Source organism: Hylobates moloch, unplaced genomic scaffold (genome assembly GCF_009828535.3).
Source record: "Hylobates moloch isolate HMO894 unplaced genomic scaffold, HMol_V3 SCAFFOLD_12, whole genome shotgun sequence".
Classification (NCBI taxonomy): Eukaryota; Metazoa; Chordata; class Mammalia; order Primates; family Hylobatidae; genus Hylobates; species Hylobates moloch.
The window spans coordinates 80,485,618-80,512,676 of record NW_026652287.1 but is presented as its reverse complement, the minus strand read 5'-3'; the positions used below and the strand labels follow the sequence as shown (position 1 = coordinate 80,512,676).

The window sequence follows — 27,059 nt, the reverse complement described above, 5'->3', positions numbered from 1 at the left end:
CAAAATTCATATGTTGAAAGCTAAACACCAGTGTGATGACATTAAAATATGAGGTCTTTGGGAGGTGATTAGCTCTTGAGGGCTCTGCCCTCATGGGTGGGATTAGGGCCCTTATGTAAGAGGCTGCAGAGGACCACCATATGAGGACACAACAAGAAGGAACCATCTATGAGCCCGAAAATGGGCCCTCACCAAGCAATGAATCTGCTGGTGCCCTGATGTTGAACTTTCCAGCTTCCAGACTGTAAGAAATAAAGTTTTGTTGTTTATACGTCATCCAGTTTCTGGTATTATAGCAGCCCAAAGAAAGAAAGAAACCACTATACACTTAATGTCTTTAATACTTACAGTATTAATTTTATTCAACTATTCAAAATATTCAAATTACCTATTTCATATTGGGAGTATAGTATAGTAGGTGTGTTTACTGAAGAATCAGTACATTTCATCTCATATATAAAATTTAACTGTGTAGAGCTGTTTGTAGTATTCTCTTATTTATTTTTTATGTCTGCAGTGTCTGCACGTGTTTCATTCTTGAAATTTCTCTTTTTTTCTTTGTCAGGCTTGCTAGAGATTTGTCAATTTTCTTTATTTTTTCAAAGAACAAGCTTATCGTTTCATTGATTTTTCCTACTGTTTTTCTGTTTTCAATTTCATTGATTTCTGCTTTTTATTATTCCCTGCCTTCTGCCAGGTTTGGATTCTCTGCCTTTTCTTTCTCTAGGCTTTCTTTTGTGGAGGGAATTTAGATTATTGGTCTATTTTCTCTTTTTTAATATATTCACTTCTGTCTTTTCACTGAGTCTCACAATTTTGATATGTTGCATTTTCATTTCAATTCAGTATATTTTAGCATATTCAGTTTGATGTATTTAAAAAATTATCTTAAGATTTCCTTTGCAATCTATGAATTATCTAGAAGTGCTACTTTTTATAACTTGTTTGATAGTACATTTCAGCTCAAACTTTGCATCCTGAGAGCATAAAAATGTAATTTTAAAATTCTCCAAAAAGACATCTCTAAGTTCAGATAGTTTCACTGGGGAATTCTCCCAATTGTTTAAAGATTAATGAATACCATTTCTACACAATCTGTTTTAGAAATTAGAAGAGATTCATTTCACAAAGCTAGTATTACTCTTATACAGTAACTAGATAAAGGCAGTGCAAAAAAGCAAACTACTGACCAGTATTTTGCATAAATATAGATGCAAAAATCCTTAACAAAATATCATCAAATAGAAATCAGTTATATATACACATACATCAACGCCAAGTGGGGTAGGAACATGCACATCATGGCCAAGCAGTGTAAGAATCCCAAGGCTGGTTCAATATTAGAAAATCAATCAACGTAATCCACCTTATTAACAAGCAAAGATGAAAAATTGCAAGAACACTATCAATCAATGCAAAAAAAAGCATTTGACAAAATTTAACCCCCATTTAAGATAAAAATTCTCAGAAAAAAAAAGTAAAGGGTAATTTCCTCAACTTGATAAAGAGGAACCTACAGCTAACATCACAAGCAATGGTGAAAGAATTGAATGCTTTCTCTCAAGATCAGGAACAAGGCAAGGGTGTCCCCTTTCACTGCTCTTATTCGACATAGAGCTAAATTTCTAGTCAGTGCAGTAAGACAGAAAAAACAAAAGGCATACAGATGAAAAAGGAAGAAATAAAACTGACCCTTTTTACAAATGGCATGATTTTCTATGTAGAGAATCTCAAGCCATCTCCAAAAAGTTCCTTAAACTCAATGAGTATGGGAAAATGGCTTGGCTTTTGAATACCACCGAGAAGCCAGTGGCTGTGCAGGCAGTCATATCAGTGTCTGCTCCAGGTCTCTGCCCCTCAACAGCATGGCATGACCGGTGGGTGACCCTAGAGTGAACCATGGAGATGGAGGTGGCACTGCTAAGCCATGGTTTTCCAAAGCTACTGTGCCTTCTGCCTTGCCCTAGTCTTGGTAATCCTGCCACCTCTGCTTCAGATATAGACTCTACCTACTCTATTGAAGCCCATCCCACCTGGCAGTGAGCAGCACCTTCCAGCCAGAGCAGATTTTTCAGAACATAAAAGAAGGTAATCATTACCAGCAGTGGAGACCACTGTAAATTGTTCTTAATCACAACAAAGTTAGTGCTTTGGAAAATCAGCCTCACTCTGCAGTACTCACACCACCTAATTTTTCAGGTCTCTCCTGGATAAAGAAGGACCAGCTCACATTTCCTCTCTGACAAGTTGGGATACTATGTGTCTCACAAAGGACCAAGAAGATAAAATTAGCGAGGTTTATGAGCAAATTCTCAACATCAAACTAGCAGAGAAATATGAATCTTTTGTGAAACTTACATGTGATCAGATCATACACTCATGTGGCAGAGGGCCAACCAGCAATGTTTCTTGAGGCTTTTCTCCATTTCTGGGTACCAGATTTGCCCTCAAGAGATAGCTGTGGTACACTTTGCAATGGTTTGATAAAGTATTTCAGCTCCAATTTTGCATCCTGAGGACAATTAACCAGGTCCACAGGTCCATTTTTACATAACTTGAAAGCCCTTAAAACTTTTTGGTTATCACAACATATTTTTCTTTTATCTTATGCAATAAACAGGGCATCCTATAGTGATACATTTTCCAAAGAAAAAAATAGCTGGAGCAGCTATTTAGCAAAATATGACTTCTGTGGCTCTCAACCAATGAACAGTTTCACTAAACACATATCCGTAAAAGGTATTATGTGTAAGAGTATCTGTGTTGTATGTATGTGTATCTTAAACTATTATTTGTGTTGTCCAAATTTTTTTAATTTTGGGGATTCTGGGTGTGAATTTCTGTGCAACAACTATAGTTAAAATGTTTTCTTGGCCTTCAGAAGATCAGTAATATTTTGTGGCCATGTAACAGTGGATTGTTTTGCATCCAGGTATTATTGTTAAACACAGAGACTATTTCCAGGCACCAGAAAACGAATCATAAGTTAGTATGAGTAGTAGGTGTTATTATGATTAAATAATGAATGTTTGCCATGTTAGGTCTACAAATGATGTGAAGAATTTAAACAAACTAGAAACAGATCATTTGATACATGGACTTTGCTCAGCGGTGTCAGAAAAATACCGTGACACCAAGCTTTAAAATACTCACAGGGAATCTCTGCTCATTTCCTTGACAAAATCAAAGAGCTCCCAAGACACTGAACCTCTAAAGGAAAAAGGTCTCTCCTGGAACAGTGCATCAGGGTTTTCTGGGAAGCATAGCATAGGTAAGCATGTGGCTGGGCCACATCCCAGTGGCACTCTTACTTGGGAAGAGTCACTTCACGTTTGTTATTGTCACTAAAAATCAAACCTGGCTTCTTTGGTCTAATTTCCCCAAATTCTTTTAAGAAGTGTCCTCATGTGGCTACCTGAATCTTGTTTTGGCAACGCCCTGCCCAGATTGCTTACTAACTGTTTTTCACATTGTTCCCAAGGTTGAGGAACAGAAAGCAGCCTGCGGTTGGAGGAAGTGGAAGTTAAATGTACATTTATTTTTATATTGTGACTTATTCAGGACCACATTTTACAAAATATGGAGAGGAGGGGGGAGGGGAGGGAAGAAAATAAAGTTGTATTAAATTATTTTAGTTTCAAGATAGAATATATTTCTCAAATTAGGGGTTATTTGGAAAAACTAAATTTAATTCAAATGTATATCAATACCTTCCAAAGTAAGGTAATATTCACTGATGGTTGTTTTGATTAGAAAGCTAAGAGATATTCTGGAATATTTATATCTGAAGAGTCCTTATTAATGAACATCATTAACTTAAATCCAACTTAAATTGGAACATTATTATTTGTATGTTTTCAGTATACAGTATTAACAAGCATAGTTTCAAGCAACATACTAAGCTTCAAAAGAAAAAGCAATTAAATGGAGGAGAGATAGCTCTTTCAACAAGTGGTGCTAGAGCAATTAGACATCCATAGACACAATCCATAAAAGAAAAAATTGATAAATAGGACTTCATCAAAATTAAAAAGTTTTGATCTGTAAAAGACCCTACTAACAGGATGAAAAGACAAGTTACAGGCCAGGCGCGATGGCTCACGCCTATAATCCCAGCACTTTGGGAGGCCGAGGTGGGCAGATCATGAGATCAGGAGATTGAGACCATCCTGGGTAACACTGCGAACCCCTGTCTCTACTAAAAATACAAAAATTTAGCCAGGCGTGGTGGCATGCGCCTGTAGTCCCAACTACTCAGGAGGCTGAGGCAGGAGAATTGCTTGAACCCGGGAGGCAGAGGTTGTGGTTAGGTGAGATTGCGCCACTGTACTCCAGCCTGGGCGACAGAGCGAGACTCCGTCTCAAAAAAAAAAAAACAAACAAAAAAAAAAACAAAACAGAAGCAAAGAAAAGACAAGCTACAGCCTGGGAGAAAACATTTGCAAACCATATATCTAACAAAAACAAGTAGCTAGAATATATTAAATATTTCCCCAAACTCAACAATAAAACAAAACAATCCAATGAGGAAATGGGCAAAAGTAATGAATAGTCATTTCATGGAAGAGGATATACAGATGGTACATAAGCACATGAAAAATATACTCAATTAGCTATTGAAAGCTAGCCATCAGGGAAACACAAGTTAAAACCAGAATGATATATCATTACACACCTATGTGTGAAACTGGATGGCTCATACATTGTTGGTGTGAATTTAAAGGGGTACGATTCCTTTGGAAAACAGTTTGTTAGTTTCTTAAAAAAACTTAACATCCAACTACCATATGACCCAGCAATGTGCTCCTCAGTATGTATCCTAGACATAGGAAAATTTATGTTCCTACAAAAATTGTGCACATGTGTTTATAGCAGCTTTATTTCTAATAGCCACAAAATGGACACAACCCACATGTCCTTCAACCAGTGAATGGTTAAGGGAACTGTGGTACATATCAATACCAAAAAAAAAAAAAAGTCCAGGCACAGTGGCTCATGTCTGTAATCCCAGCACTTTGGGAGGCTGAGGTGGGCAGATTGCCTGAGCTCAGGAGTTTGAGACCAGCCTGGTCAACATGGTGAAACCTCATCCCTACTAAAAACAAAAATTAGCCAGGTGCAGTGGCGTGTGCCTGTAGTCCCAGCTACTCGGGAGGCTGAGGCAGAAGAATCACTGGAACCTGGGAGGTGGAGATTGTAGTGAGTTGAGATCGCACCAATGCATTCCAGACTAGATGACAAAGCAAGATTCTTCCAAAAAAAGAAAAAGAAAGAAAAAGATTGCTACACAAAAAAAAAACTTGGTTGAATGTCTTTTTCTGGGTAAAAAAGGTTACATACTTTATAATTCCACTTATATAACATTGTTAAAATGACAAAATTATAGAAAATGTAGAATAGATTAGTGGTGTCCAAGGGGTCAGAATGAGGAGAGATGCCAGGATGGCAGGCAGGAATTGGGTCTATGAAAAGGCAACATGAGGGATTATTCTGATGGAAATGTTCTCCATCTGATATACTGTTTGTGTACAGTTTTGCAAGATGTCACTACTTGAGAGATGTTACCACTGGAAGAAAATGGATAAAGGATATGCAGGATTTCTCTGTATTATTTCTCATAACTACATTTGAATCTACAACTGTCTTTACAATGTTTAATTAGAAAATATATTCATCAAGACATGCCTTTCTCATATGTTTTAATACATAATTGTTTAAAAATCATTTTGTGACTGCAAGTTTCTACTTAAGACACCCAGCATATGCATACTTGGTGTTTGCTGTATGCCTATCACTCTTCTTGGCCTGTGCATTGATTCATTCATTCATGTATAATACACTTATTATCTCTGTATGCCAGATACTTTTCTCGACACTGGAAGTAGGTTTGAACAAAGAAAAATATCTGTCCCCATGCAGAATATATTGTAGTGAAAACAGACCCACAGATAATGGTAGATATAACATATCCAAAAGAGAAAAGTAAAGCAGGAAATGAGTATGGAAAATTCTAGCTTGGAGGAAGGACGTTCAATCGCAAATTAGCCAGAAATCCTTTTTGAAGAGGTAGCATTTGAGGATAAATTTCAAGATAAGGGAAGTGACAGATAACTGGATTGAAAAGAAGGGCTTTATGGGCCATTGAAATGACTGGAGATTTTATTCTTTATTACTTATGAAACTCAGTAAATACGTAATGAACAAATCTTCCATCTAAAGAGATTTCTGCAGTGTTCAGGAAAACGGCCAAAAACAATCACTGTTTTTAGAATTACTTACGTTGTTTCTTTCTCTAAATTTAGCACAAGTTCCTGATTTTCTATTATAACAGATTCAAACTTCTGGGACAGTCACACCAAACTAAGAGCAGAGTAAGTAGGGGTCCACTTCAATTATTCAACCTTCCTGCTTACACTCCTTCTAATAAAATACCCTCCTCTCTAGTCAAGCTTCGGTCTCAGCCTGACCCCTTGTACTGCATTCCTTTCTCCACTATATGTTCTCTCTTGCTGTATCTTGAAATTCCTATTTATTCTCCTCTAACTACTATTCTCACTATTTTCATGAATAGTGAGGGTATCACAGGGCAGCTTACCATGAGTGCTTTAGGCAACCCATAATCTTCTCTGATCTCCTTAACCTAACCATCCAAGATATTTCCAATAAAAGAGGAATATTCTTTGAAATGCATAATTTGCATTTTCTCACAGCATACTGATAAACCAAAAAGAACGTTTAGAAAACTTGACTTTCATTGATCTATATCAGATGATTTAAGTAAACATTAGTGTACTTGTCTACGAAATTCAAGGTTCAAGACAAATATGTGCCATATCATCCTTTTCCAGTTAGATTACTGGTTAACTTCTCATAGAAAGCAATTTTGAAACTATCAATAAGCAACATCCAATTCACATTTCACTCTTCAAAAAAGTTTTAGTAAAATATTTTTCTCCTGAACATTTATTTAATTAAATCTTCAAGGCCAGGCATGGTGGCTCATGCCTGTAATCCCAGCACTTTGGGAGGCTGAGGTGAGCAGATCACCTGAGATCAGGAGTTCGAAACCAGCCTAGCAAACATGGCAAAACCCCGTGTCTACCAAAAATACAAAAAATTAGCTGGGTGTGGTGGCACAGGCCTGTAGTCCCAGCTACTCAGGAGGCTGAGGCATGAGAATCGCTTGAACCCGGGAGGCAGAGGTTGCAGTGAGCTGAGATTGTGCCACTGCACTCCAGCCTGGACAACAGAGCAAGACTCTGTCTCAAAATAAAATCTTCAAGCCACAAAATTGACCAACATATTATGTAGGTTTGTGTTTAATTGTTTTATTTATTTATATTTATTAAATATATTTTTATTATAATAATGGAGTTATTTGGATGTGCAAGGCAAAGATCCCCAATGCCACCTGGCACTCAAACTTGGGTCTTGAACCCCACACCTAGAACCTGAACATAGCAAGCAGTAAATAAGTATATATTGGTCAACTGTCCACTGCACTACAAGAAGTGTAAAAAGACATTCCTCATCTGATGTTCACACTTAAGAAAAATACTATATTTAATAATTAAGTCTATATAAAAGATATTGTATAAAACACCTGAATTTCAATTAGATATACTAACAGTTATTTCCCTCAGATTTGTGATAGGCAACTATAATGTCCTTTGTGCTTTTAGTGATTACCCACCGGTAAGTTGAATGTTTTAATTCACTTGCTTGAGAGCAATCAGAATCATGCAACTTTCCTGCATCCTTTATTTCAAATCTTAATTCAGGAGATGGGTGAGGAAAGCTATGTAAGTAGGATACAAAGGAAAAGTGAACTTTTGATTTAGTGCACTAATTTGTAGCCATAGAAGGGCAGCACTTTTACTGCCCACATTCAATCTATTAAATGGTATATAAGAATTTTATAAATTCTTATAAAATATATAAATATTTTATTTAACAAATAAGCTAGGTTGGGTGTGTGGCTCATGCCTGTAATCCCAACACTTTGGGAGGCTGAAGCAGAAGGATTGCTTGAACCAGAAGTTTGAGACCAGCCTGGGCAACATAGTGAGACTATCTCTACAAAAATAAATAAAAAATCAGCTGGGCAGGCTGGGAGTGGTGGCTCATGCCTGTAATCCCAGCACTTTGGGAGGCCGAGGCAGGCAGATCACATGAAGTCAGGAGTTCGATACCCAGACTGGCCCACATGGTGAAACCCAGTCTCTAATAAAAATACAAAAATTAGCCAAGTGTGGTGGCATACACCTATGATCTCAGCTACTTGGGAGTCCTGAGGCACGAGAATCGCTTGAACCTTAGAGGTGGAGGCTGCAGTGAGTCAAGATAGCACCACTTCACTCCAGCCTGGGCAAGAGAATGAGACCCTGTCTCAAACAAACAAACAAAAAATTAGCTGGTCATGGTGGTGCAAACCTGTAGTCCTAGCTACTCAGGAGGCTGAGGTAAGAGGATCACTTGAGCCCAGGAGGTTGAGGCTACAGTGAGCTGAGAAAAAGCCACTGCACTCCAGCCTTGGCGACACAGTGAGATATTGTCTCTAAAATGATGATGATGATGATGATAATTAAATTGAATACATTCCAAGTCAATCATACTGTAGCATTAATATATTTGCAAGCTCAGTGGATTTCCAGTGGATCACTGCATATGCCTGATATCTTCCACTGGACAAAAAGCTAATAAAGAAATCACTGCAGAAAAGAACACCCCTAAAAACCACAAATACACATTTTACTTTCCCTAAATTAAGTTTTTGCATCTGAGGGAAGTACCTTATTTTTCTATTTTGATTCTAAATTATGGAGCTTGGAAGAGCTCTGGATAAACCCAAATTATAAAATTATCTTCCACAAAAGACCAAGTTTTTAAAACCAAATATTAAATCCCAACATTTAACAGATTTGTTTTAACTGTTTTTAAATTTTAAATCTTGTTTTTATGGGTACATAGTAGGTGTATGTATTTACAGGGTACACAAGATATTTTGATACAGGAATGCAATGTATAATAATCACATCAGGGTAAATGAGGTATCATCACCTCAAGCATTTATCATTTCCTGTGTTACAAAAATTCCAATTATACTATTTTATCTATTTTTTAATGTAAAAGAAATTATTGACTAGCCACCCTGTTGTGCTATCAAATACTAGACCTTATTCATTCTATCTATGTTTTTGTATCCTTAACCATCCCTGCTTTTCCTACCCCCCTGCCCCTCCTACCTTTTCCAGGCTCTGGAAACCATCATTCTACACTCTATCTCCATGAGTTCAATTGTCTTAGTTTTTGGCTGCCACAAATGAGTGAGAACATGTGAAGTCTGTCTTTCTGCGCCTGGCTTATTTCACTTAACATAATGTCCTCCAGTTCCATCCATGTTATGCTAAGTTTTGATAGTAAAATGAATAAGTGCATTTTGAATCAATTCAAGGTTCTAAAAGTTAAATGCTGCATGCACATGGACTTGCTGTATTATTTGTATTGGTATATATGATATATTTGGGCATAAAATGCTGTTAAAATGTAGAACCAAGTTTGGGGGCCTTCATCTTTACTGCCCTGTTCCAACATATCTGACTGTGACAAGGGAACCAGCTTAGACACCAAGCACTAATCTCCTCATAAATTCAATCGTCTTGATACATGTTTAGCTGCATCCAGATTTGACCAAGTTTACATTAAAAAAATACCCAATAATCCCTGGGAGGAATGTTAAGGTCAGACACTAGGCAGTGAGAGAGTGAGCCAAATTTGATTTCACTTTATGTCAAAAATAAGTACGGAGTCAGTGACTCAGAGCTGGCTATACACTGTGACTAATCTTAGACCACATAAATTAGAAGTATGCAACAGGCTGTAAAACTGTTTCCAATCTGAACAACAAATTCCCAGTTCTTACTAACCTCTTATCAACAAACAATTCATGTGAATCCATAAAAAATCGAATTAATTACCTAATAAATATTGTAATCATAAATATAATTACATACTAGATGCAAAATAATTTTAAAGATAAAAATCAAAATATTTTTGAAGCAGCAGCTAATACTCATGCTTTATATAAATGATTTTCCTTAATTTAAATAATTTTTATATTTATATGGGAGAAAATATTTATAATTTTGCCTGATGGCAATGTGGACATAATATATTGTAATGGAGTAAAAACCTCTATGAAAAATAATGACTTTTAGAAGAAAACAATTCATTTCTTTCTTCTACAAACATCTGAATGCCTACAATGCCCAAGGCTTTCTGCTAGAACTGTGAATAAAAAAAGACAAATAAGACATGGTTCCTACAAGCAAAGAGTTTACAGTGGAAATGAGTGGTTCCCAAATTCAGCCCTGTATTATTCACATATCTTCATATTTAAATGAAGATCTGAGTCCTAATTCCCAAATTCTGATTCCATAAGTCTAGAACCGTGCCACAGTGCTGCACATTCTGATGCAGAATTCAAGCTTTGAGAAGCAATGATACTCAGTAGTAGGAAAGCACATAGTTCATCGTACAATATGTTTAATAACTGCTTAATTCTTTGATTTAGAATCCCCTCAATCTCCACATATGTTGCCTTTTAATCACGAGTTAAGACGGAATTCAAATTTCCAAATATATATATATATTTTTTATTTTATTTTATTTTTTTTTTACAAAGACCTGGACCTTAAATTCCGGTGGCTGTACATCATCAGGTGCACGTTGCGAACTGGATCACAAATCACAGTTCTACTAACTGAATTCCTGCTTCATTCCTGTGTCTAAGCTGTCACTTTGAGTACCAGTGTACTCAGTATTACTTTTAATGGCAAAAACTGCAGTTACTTTTGCACCAACCAAGTATCTCCTGCCTTGTTCCTGAATCTCTCATTTATTTCAGATGTTGTCCTGTATTTTATTTGCCAGTTCTCAAAGACTCAGCTCCTGCTCAATGATCAAGACCATTATACTTGGTGCTAGACCACCCTGATGCAGACCACCTACCTGGATTTGGACATTTTTTGTTCCCACAGACTCCACATAGCAATGATGTGCTGGCCACTCACCGGGAAAATACCTGTCACCCCTTGATGGACCTTTCTGACACTGTTTGCCTGTCCTCAAAAGTTCCTGGTAATCTACTCCAGTACTCTCCAATACATACAGAATATCGGAATTACCTAGAGAGATTCTTAAGTGCATGGATGCTTAAGCTTCACTCATTGAGGCTATGAGTCAGCAATTCTGGGATGAAGTCCAGAAATGCCATTAAAGGCTTTAATAAAGAAGGCACATTTAAGCTGGGCTTTTAAAAATGAATTAAATTTTATGTGTCATAGAAAGGGAAAATAATAATACAGCTAAAGGAAGCAAAGCAATGTCATGATGAAAAACGGTTGGGTACGTTTAAAGAAGAGAATCTAGTCAATTATTAGTTCCTACTAGATGTTTAATAAATGTTTTCTGAGTTAAAATACTGAAATAGTGAAATAGCATGCTAAATAAATGAAGTTTGGCTGGAGACATCAGCTATATGAGAAGATACAATAAAAGGATATAAGAATAAAAAGCTAGAGAGAAGCCAAATTCTAATTAGCGATGGGTTCTGGGATATTTTCTAGACAATAAGAATGAGTAAAATATTTGGAGTATTCTAACCCATCTCCTACACCTGGTGCCTTTCATTATTACTTCTGTGCTTCAGGTACCCAACTTGACGCGTCTAACCTTTATTGTTCAGATATTACACTTCATCTGCCAATGTATAAATGGTCTAATTGTATGTTAGAACCAATTCAATTAGGTGAGTAGGTGCAAAGATGAGACTTATGGGTAGGCTAAAGTAGTGTGGGTGATAAGGCTAGTTAAGATGTTATTACAGGAAGCAACAAGGTCCCTGTAATATACAATGGTGGTGGTCAAGGTGGAGAAAGGGCAAATTGCAGAGCCGTGTTGGAAATTGAATTGATAAGACCTGATTGTATGTAGAAGAGATGGAGTAAGGAATTGTACAAAACTATGAGGCTTGGGGTCCAATGGATTGTCAAGAACAGGCATAGAAAACTAAGAAAAAGACAGTGATTTCATGTAACACAAATTCCATTTCAAATATAGTTGGAGTTGATACTCCAACTAGGTCTTCAGTTGAAATTTTTCAACAATTTGGGTGAATGTGCAAGAAAAAGAGAAAGAGGATAAATGCAGGAGATATTCAAATAAATTGATGGAGTAATGTTCTAGAGAAGACATAAGATTAAAATGAAAATGAACAGCTAGATCCCTGAAAGAGGAAGGCAAGGACATCCTAAGAGAAGATATCTGGAGGGCATAAATAAAGACATGGATAAATTTTGATGGAAGGAGGGCCTATCAATATATTTGATATTATTAGTAAAATAACAACAAATATGGATGATGGGGGAACAGAATAGGTTCAGAAAGAGAACAATTTTCATATGGAATAGAGAGTATTCCTACGAACATATTTCCTGTGAAGTATAAACAAGGGATACATAGAAGATTGTGGAGCAGCTGGGACAATTAAGGACGATGAATTTATAGACAAACAAAGTAGAATCATTTCTATTTTTTCCTAGAAATATTTACCAGCCAGCATCTTGGAAAAAACAAATAGTGGGGTCTTCTCAGAGTGAGGAATCTTCCTGGAGGATAAGTCACAATGACATGGTATGAGATCTAAGGAGCAAAGAGATGGTATTGTTGAAATGTAACTATTCCATCCTGGAAAGGGAAACACTGTAGTCTGAAAAAATGTTGCACTGGAAGAATGAGAAGGAAAGGATGCTGAGTTAGATGCTGAAATCAGAGAGAAGGCAGACTATGTCTTAGTGTTCTAGGTTTACAGCCTCAAGACGGCTTGAAAGATGTTTCCAAGCTAAAGGGTCTGGATGTGCCAGAAGTTAACAATTATTGCCAATATCTACAGTGCCCATTAGGACATGTATCCAGGGAAGTGGTGTTATCAGGGAAGAAACAGGTTTTAATTTATATAAGCAGGTAGAATATGGAAGAAAATAGGATGAAGGATATTATGATATAGGACAGAGCACTGCTAGGGAAGGCGATAATTTCTTCTTGTGGACTAAAGCTTAACGACCTGGATATTTTATTCAAATAACATGAAAGATAAAGGCTGGTATAAAGGGGAGAAAATAGATGAAAATGAGTCTGATACTGCAACCATATAGTTCAGGAAAACATCTAGAATTCAATAAAAACAAGCAAGACTAAAAAAAGATATACATGAAAGGTTTACACGTTTATTTCTTCTTTTAAATCACGATAAAGCATAATTCATTAAGTTGGGGTTTTATATTTGTGGAAATACAGTAAAGAGGATCATCTCTGTTTTTGTCCTCCCTTCAATCTCCCAATGTTTTGGAGAAGAGTCAATGTAGTACACAGCTGGTACTCAAGCAACACGTGGGATAAAAAGCCTGTTGTATTTTTTAAAATGTGCTTTATAAATGTTTAGATAAGTATGCTATAAAGATTGCAGGTGGTATTGACACAATCCCCAAATAGTTAAAGGTTTCATGTTAGTTACCTGTTTCACGTTAGTTACCTGTTTCAGGTAGTGTGCTGACATGGCATGTGCTTTCATCACCTTCACCAGCTGAGGTTGAAGCTCTTACTTTAAAGACATATGAGGTATTGGCAAGAAGCTTTATGAAAGTGCACATGTGATCTTGGGGAGAGACTTTTGTAGAATTCCTTTCAACTGTTATCATATACTGCGTTATTATTCCATTTGCCTTTTTGGGTGGATCCCATTTCACTGAAACTGACTGCCAGCTTGTTGCCACGCACTGCATATTCTGCACGACATCTGGAACTTAAGAGATAAACATATGCCCAAAGTTAAAGTGTATACACATGTAAGTAGATAATTGATTGAATTACATGATCACTAGATACAACTGTGTTTAGAAGTAGAGCTAGAAAAATATTTAATGTATCAAATTTTCAATGTGTGCTTAAAAAGTCATTAACAGACTGAATCAAAAGGCTGTTGACTTGCTTTTTATGCTATTGTATTAATCATTACAGTATTGAACCAGTCACTATCTTCCAGCTCGAAGCACCAATCACATCCTCAAAAGCTCACAAGCAAATATGTAGCCTCAAGCCCAGGCCCAGGCAGTGTTTGAAAACTGCTCTCTTAATTGGAAAGGAACAATCTTAGCAATACTTTATTATGGAACATTTTTATGCAAACCATAGATGCAGGTGCCTCCCTGATGTGACAAATCTGGGCTTCACAGTACTTGGAAACCCCTAACTAATTTAAAGGTACTGGTTTTTACTGGGATGGCTTCTTTGGAAGAATCTTGAGGATTTCATCTTTGAATACCTTTTGTAGACATCATTGGAAGGAAGATTTAAGGAGTCTCAGTCTTATTTTCTAGAGCTTCTCTGAATTTACTTGAAACAAACCCAATTTCTCAGAGGTCCTCTATATCTGGTAGGCCTGGTTAAAGAACAATATCCTAGCCCACCAAAGTGACTGCACATTAGAGAGACTGGTTACTTCCCACATAAATGTCCAATTAGCCAATGTCCCCTAATGGTGGCATTAGTAGAATAGTTTTTCCTGTCACAGTAAAAGATAATGGTAGAAGAAAAATTGGGACACAGTCAACTTGTGGATTACAAACAATGAAAATTGAAAGAAAATAACTTGCTGCCATTATGCAAAACATAGTGATTTAAAGAATACTCAGGTGATCCCTGACCTGCCTACACGTCTCTACCTGGGTCTAAACTGAGCTGTTATAAACTTTTCTTCCTCCGTAAGAGGGAATATGTGGCATTAAAAAATTTTTTTAAAGATAATTTCTGGGCTGATCAAGGGATCTGGCAATTAAATGCTATTAACTATTCACTTCCTTGTTTTCAGAATCATATAACATTTTTATAAAATAAGTTAACATAAGATAGTTGACAATTTGCTGAACTTTAGTTTCTAAATCCAGATTTTGTGAATATCTATTTTCCTGATTTTTTGAACCTCAAAAAAAATAATTAACCAGTGATATTAAAACACTTAAAGGTGAAAATTTTATTTATTTAAATAATCAGAGTATAGAATGTTGGGGTACAATTGTATCTTACTGATAAAAATTATTTATTGGTTTACAGAAGACTTTCTACAAGATTAGCCTTGATTCTTATTGTCCTCATGTACAAATATTATTAAAATTTTTTTTATTTATGGGTTGAACACTTTTATATTCTGTCACTCATTCACAACATGCATTTCCTACAGTCGTGTCCACTCTTCACTAGAAGTCAGAAGGCCAATGTTCTAGTCAGCTTCTTCACTAATTTTCTCAAGGTCCTTTTCATCTAATCTGGCTCAACCATGGCTTCTTCATCTGTAACATGGGAATGGTGGTAACAGTAATATTCAGGGGGCATTTACTGTGTGTCCAACACTCTATGAAGTGGGCATTTACTGTGTGTCTAACACTCTATAAAGTGCTTTATGTGGATCTTTTCAAATATTTTTGACAACAACATTATGAGATGGCTACTGCTAATGTGTGCTTCTTTTCAGTTAAGGATACAGAGGCTCACAGAGTCATGAGCCTTTGCCAAGATTATACAACTAGTAGGTCATGGGGCTCAAATTCAAATCCAGAAAATGACTTCACAGCATGTACTTTTATCCACTATAAATGCTATTTATTTTGCATCTCTTACAGGAATGCATGAAAAACAGTCTCAGGTAGTCATAAATTTATGCAAAAATGATTAATTTAGTAGTCAGTGGTCTACCATCTCAATTTAAAGATTCACTAACATACCAGGAAGTGCATCCAGAGCTGATAAGAAGAAATGACTAGAACGGGATCTTTTGCTCATTCAATAAACATTGACAGAAGTAAACAAAAAAAAAATTAAGAAGAGGTGCTTCTAAAGGTATGCTCCAGTTGAGAAAAGGAAAAGTACATTTCTAAGCCATCATTAAATAGGTCCTAAATAAAAACTATTCAGTGTGCACACAAACGCAAGATATGTCATGTATACTACATGTGTGACACAGCAGGTAAGCTGTTGATGAATTAGACCAATGATATTTCAGTGTCCCCCACATGGTAAAGATGGGATGATGGGAACATAGGGGGCTTATGCAATGACTCATGCTCTCCAAATGTCACAACTCATCTTCTTAAAAGAAAATTATAGATATTGTTTCATTAAAAATATAAATCGGCCTGTTAAAAGTGACTGCTAGTTCATTTCCCCCTTTTTCCCCAGCTATCTCAAACAATTCTAAGAATTAGGTAATTTTCACAGATATCTAGAAGGCTATTTTGTTCCCAAACTACTTTTTTATTTCAACTTCCTCCGTTCAAAAGGAAAAACCATGTGTAAAAATATATGTATAAACACACATACAGCATAAGATTTCACACAAGACCAAGACTAAACGTAAAGCACTGAAATGCAATTTCCCTTTGAGTAGAATCTTAAGTAATGATACTTTATCATATAAACTAAGAAAAGGAAAAGAAAGGTGTTAAATATAAAAAGAAACATTTTAGGCTCAAAAACTGTATCTAACCTGATTCTTGGGTTGTGAATTTTACTACATTACTAAATTGATTGCCATTTCCAACTTTGGTGAACGCAGATACACGGATAGAGTAGGTGCTGACTGGTTCCAGTCCAACAAGTTTGGCTTCAGTTTTAAAACCTGATATATTCTGAAAAGCAGAAAAAAAATTATTAGTCAATGCATTGTCAAAAAATTGTTCATCATTGGAATATTTTCATTGAAGTTATTCCTTTTATATTTAACCTATAGTTTAATAAGCATGGATATTTTAAATTATAATAAAACAAATATTAGCATTTATTTTGTGCCATAGAGTGTGCTCAGTTTATGATACAAGGATGAATTGGGCACCTTCTTTTCCCTGAAGAACCTCATAATTGCCTTTTTTAGACTTTTTTTTTTTTTTTCTTGACAGAGTCTCATTTTGTTGCCCAGGTTGGAGTGCAGTGGCGTGATCTCTGCTTGCTGCAACCTCCACCTCCCAGGTTCAAGCCATTCTCCCTGCCTCAGCCTCCCAAGTAGCTGGGATTACAGGTGCGCACCATCACACCAGCTAATTTTGGTACTTTTTAGTAGAGACGGAGTTTAGCCATGTTGGCCAGACTGGTCTTGAACTCCTGACCTGAGGTGATCTGCCCACCTCAGCCTCCCAAAGTGCTGGGATTACAGGCGTGAGCCACTGCACCTGGCGTATAATTGCCTTTTTAAAAAACTAGAGTGTTTTATTTTCATGATTTTTACTTGGAATTATATACTCATTTTTTTTAATTTGCTATAATTACAGTCTGCAATTTAAATCCAACTTGTGCATAGTCAGAGATACTTGATTTTTCTGAACTCATCTAAATTCATTTTTAATACCCACAACATTCCTGTGTAAATTTATTTATTCTTCAGCTACTGTATGTAGACACTGGCAAAACAGCAGTGAATAATAATTTTAAAATATCTGCTTCTATGAAGCTTAAATTGGGAGTTTTCCCAGCCAATTCCTAAATTTATAATTTAACACTGTTATTAGAGATATGAGGAAAGGAACAAAAGAGTATCATAGTTGCCCAAGGAGGAATATGCTTTCTCATAGAAAAAAATTATCATTAAGTACAAAGTTTTCATTCAAAGGTAATTGTCTTAACCAAGAAAGCAGTTAAGATTAATCAATTATCCTCATGGACAGAGAAGATAATCTCCTATGTGATATAAATGTAGGAATCTTACATTATATCTAACAAAATATAAACCATGTTGATCATTTATTAAACACCACAGTAACAGAAATTTTAACGAGAATATTAATTCTTGGGGAATTTACAATTAGAATCCTATTTTAGACTATTCTCTAGAAATTCACTGACTTATTTTAGGGGCTCACTGAATCTCTTTATTTCAGTCATTCTTTCCTGCTTACTATTTACAAAACATACCATTAGATAATCTGGAGATTACAGACACATATAAGGCATGGTCCATGCCATCAAGGAATTTTTATATTAACTAGAGAAATCTACAATTTCTGAATGAGAAAAAATTAAACACAAAACAAGCAAATTATGATTTTGGTTAGGAAGGGCTAAAAACCAGAGAAACAACTGAACCCAAGAGGGCATAATAATAAGAGAGTAGTTTATGGGATAGTGAACAGATTTACACAAGAATATGTTGTCAAAAAGCGAAACATGAGTGATGGATACTTACAAACATATTCTTTTTTTTTTTTTTTTTTTTTTTTTTAGTAGAGACGGGGTTTCACTGTGGTCTCGATCTCCTGACCTCGTGATCCGCCCACCTCGGCCTCCCAAAGTGCTGGGATTACAAGCGTGAGCCACCGCGCCCGGCCTTACAAACATATTCTAATTGAACTTTGTACTAAATAAATAATTTCTTTCAGTATGTGTGAGTGACCTAAGTCACCTATTGATTTCATTATCTGTGGACCACAGTGGATTGACTGGGATAGCAGTAACACTTGAAGTGGTTCTAGCATTATTCTACCTCCACAAATGCATATAAAATTTGAAAGAAGAAAAATAGAAAAACAATAGAAAAACAGAGAAAATAATATAAATTGATACTGTCAGAATATCAGGGTAGATGAAAGAGAAAGGAGAATAGAACACACTAGGAGAGAAAGCGAAATAGAAAAAGGAAAGCAGATATAGTAACTAGATGCTTAGACAGGGAAAAAGATGGCATGAGAGTACATTTAAAGGAATTTGAAAGCAAATAAGATTATGAAAATTGATGAAAGAGAAAATAGACGTAAAAAGGAGTAACATGAGGTAGTAGATTTTAAAACACAAAACTACTGCCCATCTCAAATGTTGTATTGAATACTTAATGGTATAAAGATGGTACTTTTGCTACTTGTGAAATAGTAAAGATGTGCATCTATTGAGAAAACCTGTTTACAAATCTTAGAATATAAGTTATTCTCATGTTCACATAATGGCATATTGTCATTTTATGCTTACTGCTATTACAATGTTGGACAGATTTTTTTTGTTCTTTTAAAAACTGTGTACAATTACAGCAACAATAGCTAACATGTTTATCACATGCTTGGAATTGTTCGAAATGCTCTATGGAGACTTTCCTTTATAATCCTCAATTTTGAATGTACATATCTTTGTAACTCCCATTTTGCATTAAGAGGTAAGCAATGTCCCTACTGAAGCACAGTAAGTCTCAAAGGCAGAATCTGAGCCAGGTAATTTGAAGTCAGAGCTACTTGCTTCACCACTATGCTAAGAAAGCCTATGTTACAGATCACCATTCTGAGGAGATAAGATCCATATATAGACAACCACACTCTAACGCACATACACAATTATCCTAGGAATGCGATTACTCTAAGAAAATGATTCTTTTTTCCTTTTGATATCTATCTTCCAGTGACCCATACAGACAAAGCAAATAAAAAATGGAATAATGTTAAGATTAAACCAGAGATAGATAGGGCAAGAGGCTTCATGTCATTTAATGTAATTTCACACCTCTGGGAAACAAATTTCACATTTATGGAGTAATACGACTCAAATTATTCTCAGACTATCAAGTTTTAAAGTAATATCTTGGTTTCCAGAAAGAAAGTCATTGTTCCTGATGACATAAAGTTAATGCCTGCTTTTGATTTTTACTATTCAATTTGTAAGCTACATATGCTATAACAATGATTTACCATAGTCATAAACTGTAATGCTCATAATATTGAGTAAAATGTTTACTGCAGATTTTTTGCACTCTTCTTCCTGTAAACTAAATAAGAACATTCCAGGACTCCATTTGCCTTTGGGGAAAAAAATAAGAAAATTTTCTTAAACAAATGCTTGTTAATTACATTTTGGCAATTAAATGCTAGAAATCACAGACATATATTTGAGACTCTTTGTTACATCAGTTCTGTGGATATTTTTCACTAATTCTGAATTCCGAAAATGGAGGAGGGAAAATGTGGTTAGTGTTGCAAATGAATTATTCTTGAAAATAAACAAATAAGGATATATCATGAAAGACCAATTAGTGTAGGATCATATGCTATTGGGAAGGATGAACAGAAGTCCAGAATAAATATAAATACCTTTCTAAAAGGTTAAAAAGATTCCCTTGGTACTGCTTTTAACAATAGATAGAAACACATTTTATATTTGTAAGCCAGAAAAAATTACTATACACTTTCCAGCATTAACAAAATGATGCAACTGTTTCTTAAATTGTAGATATCTAGAAGTTACAAATCTAAGTACATCGCTCTACAAAGTATTCAGCTTATATATCTGGCAAATGCTTGCTTGTGTTTTCCATCAGCATCCTTAAATTGTAGGAAATAAAGAAGCTTAAAAAATAGCATTGTTTAATTTAGTAGTTCATTTTCCTCCTATATGTCAAAAGATTTTAATTCAATTTCTGATTTTTAAAAATAAACATATACTGTTATAATCAACCTACCTTATAATATATAGTGTCAGTTTCATGTTCATGAATTTTAAAACTATATACTTTAACAATACCGCCTGGAAGAGGACTTGGGCTCCATTTCAGCCATACAAAGTCTGAAGTACAGTTGATTAAAGTCAAATTTTGTGGAGGTGCTAAAGGCACTGTAGGAAAACACATGATGAAACTTACATTCATAAAACCTTTAACATAAAAATAGCACTGTGACTTACTTTCTTGAAGACATTAGTTAGAAAAGATTTATAAAATGATCATATTTTAATTTCAGAAACAAATATCATAATTAATTATAATTTGTATTTGGACATAGTAGTTCCAAAGTAGTTTTAAACAGGACAGGAAATTCTGAAGCTCAAATTGCAAAAAAAAATTCAACAAAGTAAATATAATGGTAAGGCTGTTACAAAGAGACAATCAGATACCCTTTCATATTCCATGCTGTTCCTTAAAAAGAGAGAGCAGGCGCTGCAACAGTGAAATTGTTTGAAGAAATGTGGATTCCGGCTTACCTGACTCATCTGTGTAAAAGAAAAGAATACTGGAAGGACCAAGTCCTTTTATAGTTCTTGCAGCAGCAAAAAAGCTATATAATGTAAATGGTGAAAGCTCTTCCAATATTATGTAATTATCAGAAGTAATGAAAGAATAATTTTCATCTGGTCCTTGTAAAGTTAAATCATAACTTATTATTGCACCATTTGGCTTTACTGGGGGATCCCATGATAAGAGAACTGAGGTAGAGGAAAGGTTTTTAAAAGTGTTGATTATTGGTGAAGTTTCTGGGACTACAAAAGAAAAAGAGAATATTAAATGAAACAAAAGTGAATCAGCATTATAAAAGAGGATTCAATCATAATGGGATTTGATTTTCTTAGCAGATTATTTTAAGAAACATTGTGTTTATTGAAAGGCTAATTACTTGAGATCAAACAGAATCAATATAATTGAAGACTGTTTCCTATCAGAAAGCAATGTAAATGAAAAGAACAACAATCTGCTTAATAGGCAATAAAAGGGTCTAGCCTACCATCTTCTTCAGTTTTGATGTATAGATGGGCAGTATAGGTATCAGAGAATCCCTTTTCTGTTGATGGAGTAATTTTTAATATATAATCAGTGTATTTTTCCAGATTATCAAAATATATGCTTCTCTCATATGTAACTAGAGGTGGTCTCACGTGGCGAGGAGTCTGCTGTAAGATCAGTGAAACATAGTAGAAGACTAGACCGTTTGGTTGAGCCGGTGGGACCCAGCTTACATTTATTGCAGTTGACGAAATGGATTCGTAAGTCAGGTTTCCAACAAGCCCTTCAGGTACTACGATAGGTAATGGGCAAAATACAAAAATCATCAGTTACCCTAAACAGAATCTAAATTCACAAACTGAGTATAATTGTTGAAATGGCAACTATTACATCATCAGCTCTTAAATTATTGAAATGCAGATGTGGTAAACATTCACCTATTATAAAATATCTTCCAAATAATTATTTTAAAAATCATTCAAAATAAACTCTGTCATCTTTAATATGTATGGGAATTGTTTCTATAATATTCTTTTGGCTGTTCTTTCCTACTATGTGGAGATTTTGTGTGTGTGTGTGCATAATATGTGTATGTATACTGCTTTATTTAAATATTTTGATAATTTATATTATTTAAACCATCTTCTTAGCTTATTTCTTCTAAATATTACCCTTGTTGTACATATGAGGAAACTAAAGCTCAGAGCCATTAAGTGACTTCTCCAAGGTCATGTGGGTAGCCAGAAAAATCAATACTAAAATCTTTCCTAAGATCTAGTCTCAAAATCTCTCCAGTCCCCAGATTACCAACTCACATTTGTATATTAAAAAGTTATTCTACTTACACACAAGTTCCAATTCTCAGATATAAGTTGTATTGTGACATTAAACTCTATTAATGTAAATTTGACATCCACCTGGAGTAGTGCATAGTGAGTGCTTATTATCCATGGTGTGGAAATTATAACTGATAAGATGTTATAGGTTGGCAAAAATCCTGGGAGAGATCTGCATTTAAAGAATGCCTGAAATGGTATTGATCATATATTACAATATAACATTTTTGCTAAAGACTCCCCAAATACATATTTCCCCACATTTATCATTTATTTTTATATTGACCAACTTGTCAACAATTCAAAAGATTGTTCCAACAACAAATCAAGCATTCACTTCTCATGCTTAAGGAATCTATCAATTTATGGCTTTCAGATAATAAACATGGAGTTTTACTCCAGAAGTTTAGGTCACTGCCATTTCTCAAAAAGGGATTAATCTTTGAAAATAAACAAGCAAATGGATGACAGAAACAACTACAAGAAAAATAGGCAATGATCCACTTATCACTGTATTCTGAAAATTGAAACATAAAAAACATCGAGATCTTCAATCATTAATGATACAGTTTTCTGAATACTCAGGATAAATAGGATTCTTCAGAAGATGCATATGAGAAACTTCTGGAGTTAAAAAAAAGATTCTGGATATATTAGTCACAAACACAGTGAGAACAGAAGTGCTGCAGAGCCCTATGTAGATTCAAAGTCTGAAAAGAAAACAAGTTGCTAGAGATTTTTTAAGTCATTAAAGAAAATGAATAAATAAATTAACTATTGGAAAATTCATCCATGTATGCAGTACTTTTTGTGCCCATAACTGGATGGCCATGACATATTTTGAAGCAATAAAAAGAACAGAATTTTCATGAATGGATGTTAGTGGTTTTGTTGAACAGAAGAGGCTATTACTGCAATAGTTTTGTAAGTATATTAATTGCATTTTCAAACTCCTGTAATGAACGTGTCTAAATAAAAGACGTTATTACAAATTCAAACAAATAGAAAAAGTTCCTAAAATAATAAGTTTTAAAATAATCATATTAAAGATTAATAAGTGTTTTTTGTTTACATACTGTCTTGATCTGTGTATACTTCAACTATGTCACTGCTTTTATTCCCATTTCCAACTGAAGTACTTGCCGTTAACCAAAACGTATAGTAGCTGAATATTGCCAGTTTATCTATAATTGTGGATACAGTCATATTGTCAAAGTCATTGGTTACTTCATGGAGTGTAAAATTCTGAAAAATAAACACATAGCTTTCATTGTTCAGAATGTATTTTTTCAGTATGCATGAACACTTCAAAATAATTGTTATCAATGAATTGATTTTATTATTTATCATTATTTTAATATGTTGTTTTAGGAAAATCAACATAGAACATTTTTTATTGCAACAAATAAACTGGAAATATGTTTGTACTAAGAGAAATAGATGGTGGTCTTTATTGCAAAGCCAATATAAAAAATTAGCAAAGAGTAAAAACTCCAAGCCAACAATGAAGAAGGTCAAGTGGCCAAATGGAAATGCTACAACTCTGCTGATTAGTGTCACCTTCCTTATAAAAACATTCAAGTAATTTTCAAAGCATCAGCTAATTTTAAACAAGTTTGGGAGTATTAGAAAACTTTTAATTTTATTCCTTTCTATTTGTGATAAAGGAATTTCAAATGTGTTCGCCTTTTTCTATAAACTCAAATAGCTATTATTATTCACATTTAGTGGGTTTTCAGACTTTCACATTTCTTTTCAGACTTTGCTTCTCACAGTTGTAGCAAAGGGATGGCAAACTGATGTACTCTCTGATGTGTAAAGTAAGAGAAAGTTTTAAATTCTCTTGCCTGACTCCTACTTACATTTTTCCCCAAGGCTTAAAAAAATTATTAGGGTATTTATGCAATCATTTTCTTTCCTATCAAATTTTAAAAATAAAACACATTGCCAAATAAAATTAATTCTAAAATAAAAGGAGACTTAAACATATAGGTAATCAGTTATAGGTAATAATTTTATAATTTCCATCTGCACAGAGTAATCTGAATCATTCCAATCCACATGAAGCCATTTAAGTCCTATAGACCTGCATTCAAATTCTGGCAGGGTATCCTGGATAAATCATCTAATCTCAAAGCTTTTCTTCCTTCAGCTGTGAAATGGAAATAATCATCTCCACTTCACAGACAACTTTTGAGGATTAGATGACATGAAGCACAAAAAGCCATTAATACCATGTCTAGCACACAATAAAAAAAACAGTAATTAGTTTCATTTAAATGAATAACATAGGATAGGCAAATTTACTAAATTTATAGTAAGAATGGTTCTGAAATTTATCAACAAATTAAATTTAGCAAAATTTTATGGTTCTTTTGCCAGTATTCAGGGAAAAATATAGTGCAATAAAAGATTTACTTCAATTTTGTGGTGATTTACATAGAAATAGACAAGTTAAAGTAATATAGCAATCTCACACAAAATATGATCCATGAACTTTAATACCTTCCAATACATCTACTTTACACATGGAACTGGCTTATATAAAGCACCACTTAAAAGTATTAACATAGCTTTTTGATGTGAATTTTAATTTTTGTTAAAAGAATTTATTCTGATTACCTATGACCTTGATGGCTAATACATAACAAATTATCTTAATCACCCAGAAGTCATTCCTGCTGAGTGTGTGACTTAATGTGCATAGGCATGTAACAAATTTGTAACATTAGATCAATTATCCAGATGATTATTTTATTCAGCTGTTTATTTTTGCACAAAAATGTCTTTTGGCACAAATTATCTAATTGAGGCTTATTTTTTTGTTTATGTAAATATAGTCAGAAGGTATTTAGTAAAACCTTTTCAAATTTGACCAACCAACTAATATTCATGTAACACTTTTTTTTTTTTTTTCTTTGAAACAGAGTCTCACTCTGTTGCCCAGGCTGGAGGGCAGTGGCACGATCTCGGCTCACTGCAACCTCCGCCTCCTGGGTTCACACCATTCTCCTGCCTCAGCCTCCCAAGTACCTGGGACTATAGGAGCCTGCCACCATGCCTGGCTAATTTTTTGTACTTTTAGTAGAGATGGGGTTTCACTGTGTTAGCCAGGATGGTCTCGATCTCCTGACCTAGTGATCCGCCTGCCTCAGCCTCCCGAAGTGCAGGGATTACAGGCGTAAGCCACCACACCCAGCCCATTTAACACTTTTTAAAATAGAAGACATTATGCCAGGCACACTAAGGAAACATAAGTGGGTAAAACTTAAAAAGTAGAAAAGTTAATATGCTGTACAAAATACAATGTGCAACAACTGAAGGAAGAACAATATGGATTGCCAAGTAGTAGCAAAGAGGTTGAATTCTCCAAGATAAGAAGAAGGAAAGATGGCTTCGCTACATACTCAAGGGCTCCAAAATTATGACTATGTACTAAAAGTGATGTTCTATTATAATATTTTTAAAGTCTTTCAATTAAAATATGTATTGAGCATTAAACCTATGTCTAACGTAGTTGCAGAAGACTTTTGGAGATGAAAAACTAAATATTACACAACTCTTTTTCTACAAGATGCTTGTCATGGCATAAGGCAACTAAGAGAAGCAACAGTTATCGGTAATAGGAGGCAGAATATGATATGTCATGCATGACATATTCTACAAAGTTCTGTAGGAAGAGGAAAGATGATAAGGAACAAATAAAAAGGTATACACCTATTCTGCTACATAATTTTCATTTAGAGGCTTTCTTCTACTAATTCAAATTAGAAAACTAGGTAGTGAAGGTATTGATGCTATTTTTAACATTAACTTTAGGAATAAGTTAAAGCGTGGATAAACTTCAAGCAATATGAGACTATACTTCTGAAATATTTTAACATCATTAGCCTGTGCCCTCTTGCAGCTGTCACACTTAAAAGCATTCTTAAGATTATTTAATAAAAGATAACATGTTCTAAGGCAGATGAATTGCAAATTAGATCTTATTACACACCCAGGTGTGAATAAGTAGGTTTAGACGATCATGTTGGAACCATAGTTTGATACTTATGCTCTATTATTTAGATATGGGCAAAGAGAACCAAAATATAAATCACATAGAAGCCATAAGTAAATTGTACAGAGACAAAATGATTGCTAAAATTTAGAACTACTGGAACAATTGTGCAATGTTTTCTAAATGCATAAAAGAAGGAAAATCTCCAATTTGCATATCTTCTATGGGTATACTGACATATTGTTACAATTGTAAACAACATTTTGGTTAAAAAATAAATTGCCTCTCTAGGCCTCATTTCTCTTCCCTACAGAGAACAAAACAAAAAGCAAAAACTGCGTGTCATACAGAGTAGAAAACTAGACCTTCCTTTCTCCTTCTGCACTTAAGGCATTTGTTCAAAAATGTTGATTTACGATTACATCTGTAACTATATCTACATGTTTTTTATTACAGCTATAATTATATCTACATGTCTTTTATAAAGTAGTTTTCTCTTTGCATCAAGTTTTAAATAGACAGACTTATACAACGCTACTCTTACAGAACGGAATATAAACACTAAACCACCTTCTGGACTTTGTCTTTCTCCCTGCTAGGTTAGTCCTGAGATAGCTTGCAAGTTCTGCTCTTGCCCTCTTCATTAGCCTAC

General features: G+C 34.8%; 1 protein-coding gene across 1 annotated transcript in view; it reads right to left on the bottom strand.

Annotated features, from left to right (window-relative positions):
* The window catches only part of PTPRQ (protein tyrosine phosphatase receptor type Q), a 215,177-nt gene that overhangs the window by 121,030 nt on the left and 67,088 nt on the right, over positions 1-27,059 (bottom strand). The window contains exons 20-25 of the mRNA XM_032171667.1: positions 23,484-23,652; positions 21,573-21,863; positions 21,055-21,330; positions 20,537-20,688; positions 16,598-16,739; positions 13,592-13,861 (exon numbers count right to left, since the gene is read on the bottom strand). Of these exons, the coding sequence (XP_032027558.1) occupies positions 13,592-13,861; positions 16,598-16,739; positions 20,537-20,688; positions 21,055-21,330; positions 21,573-21,863; positions 23,484-23,652 (1,300 nt within the window). The remainder of the gene's footprint in view (positions 1-13,591; positions 13,862-16,597; positions 16,740-20,536; positions 20,689-21,054; positions 21,331-21,572; positions 21,864-23,483; positions 23,653-27,059) is intronic.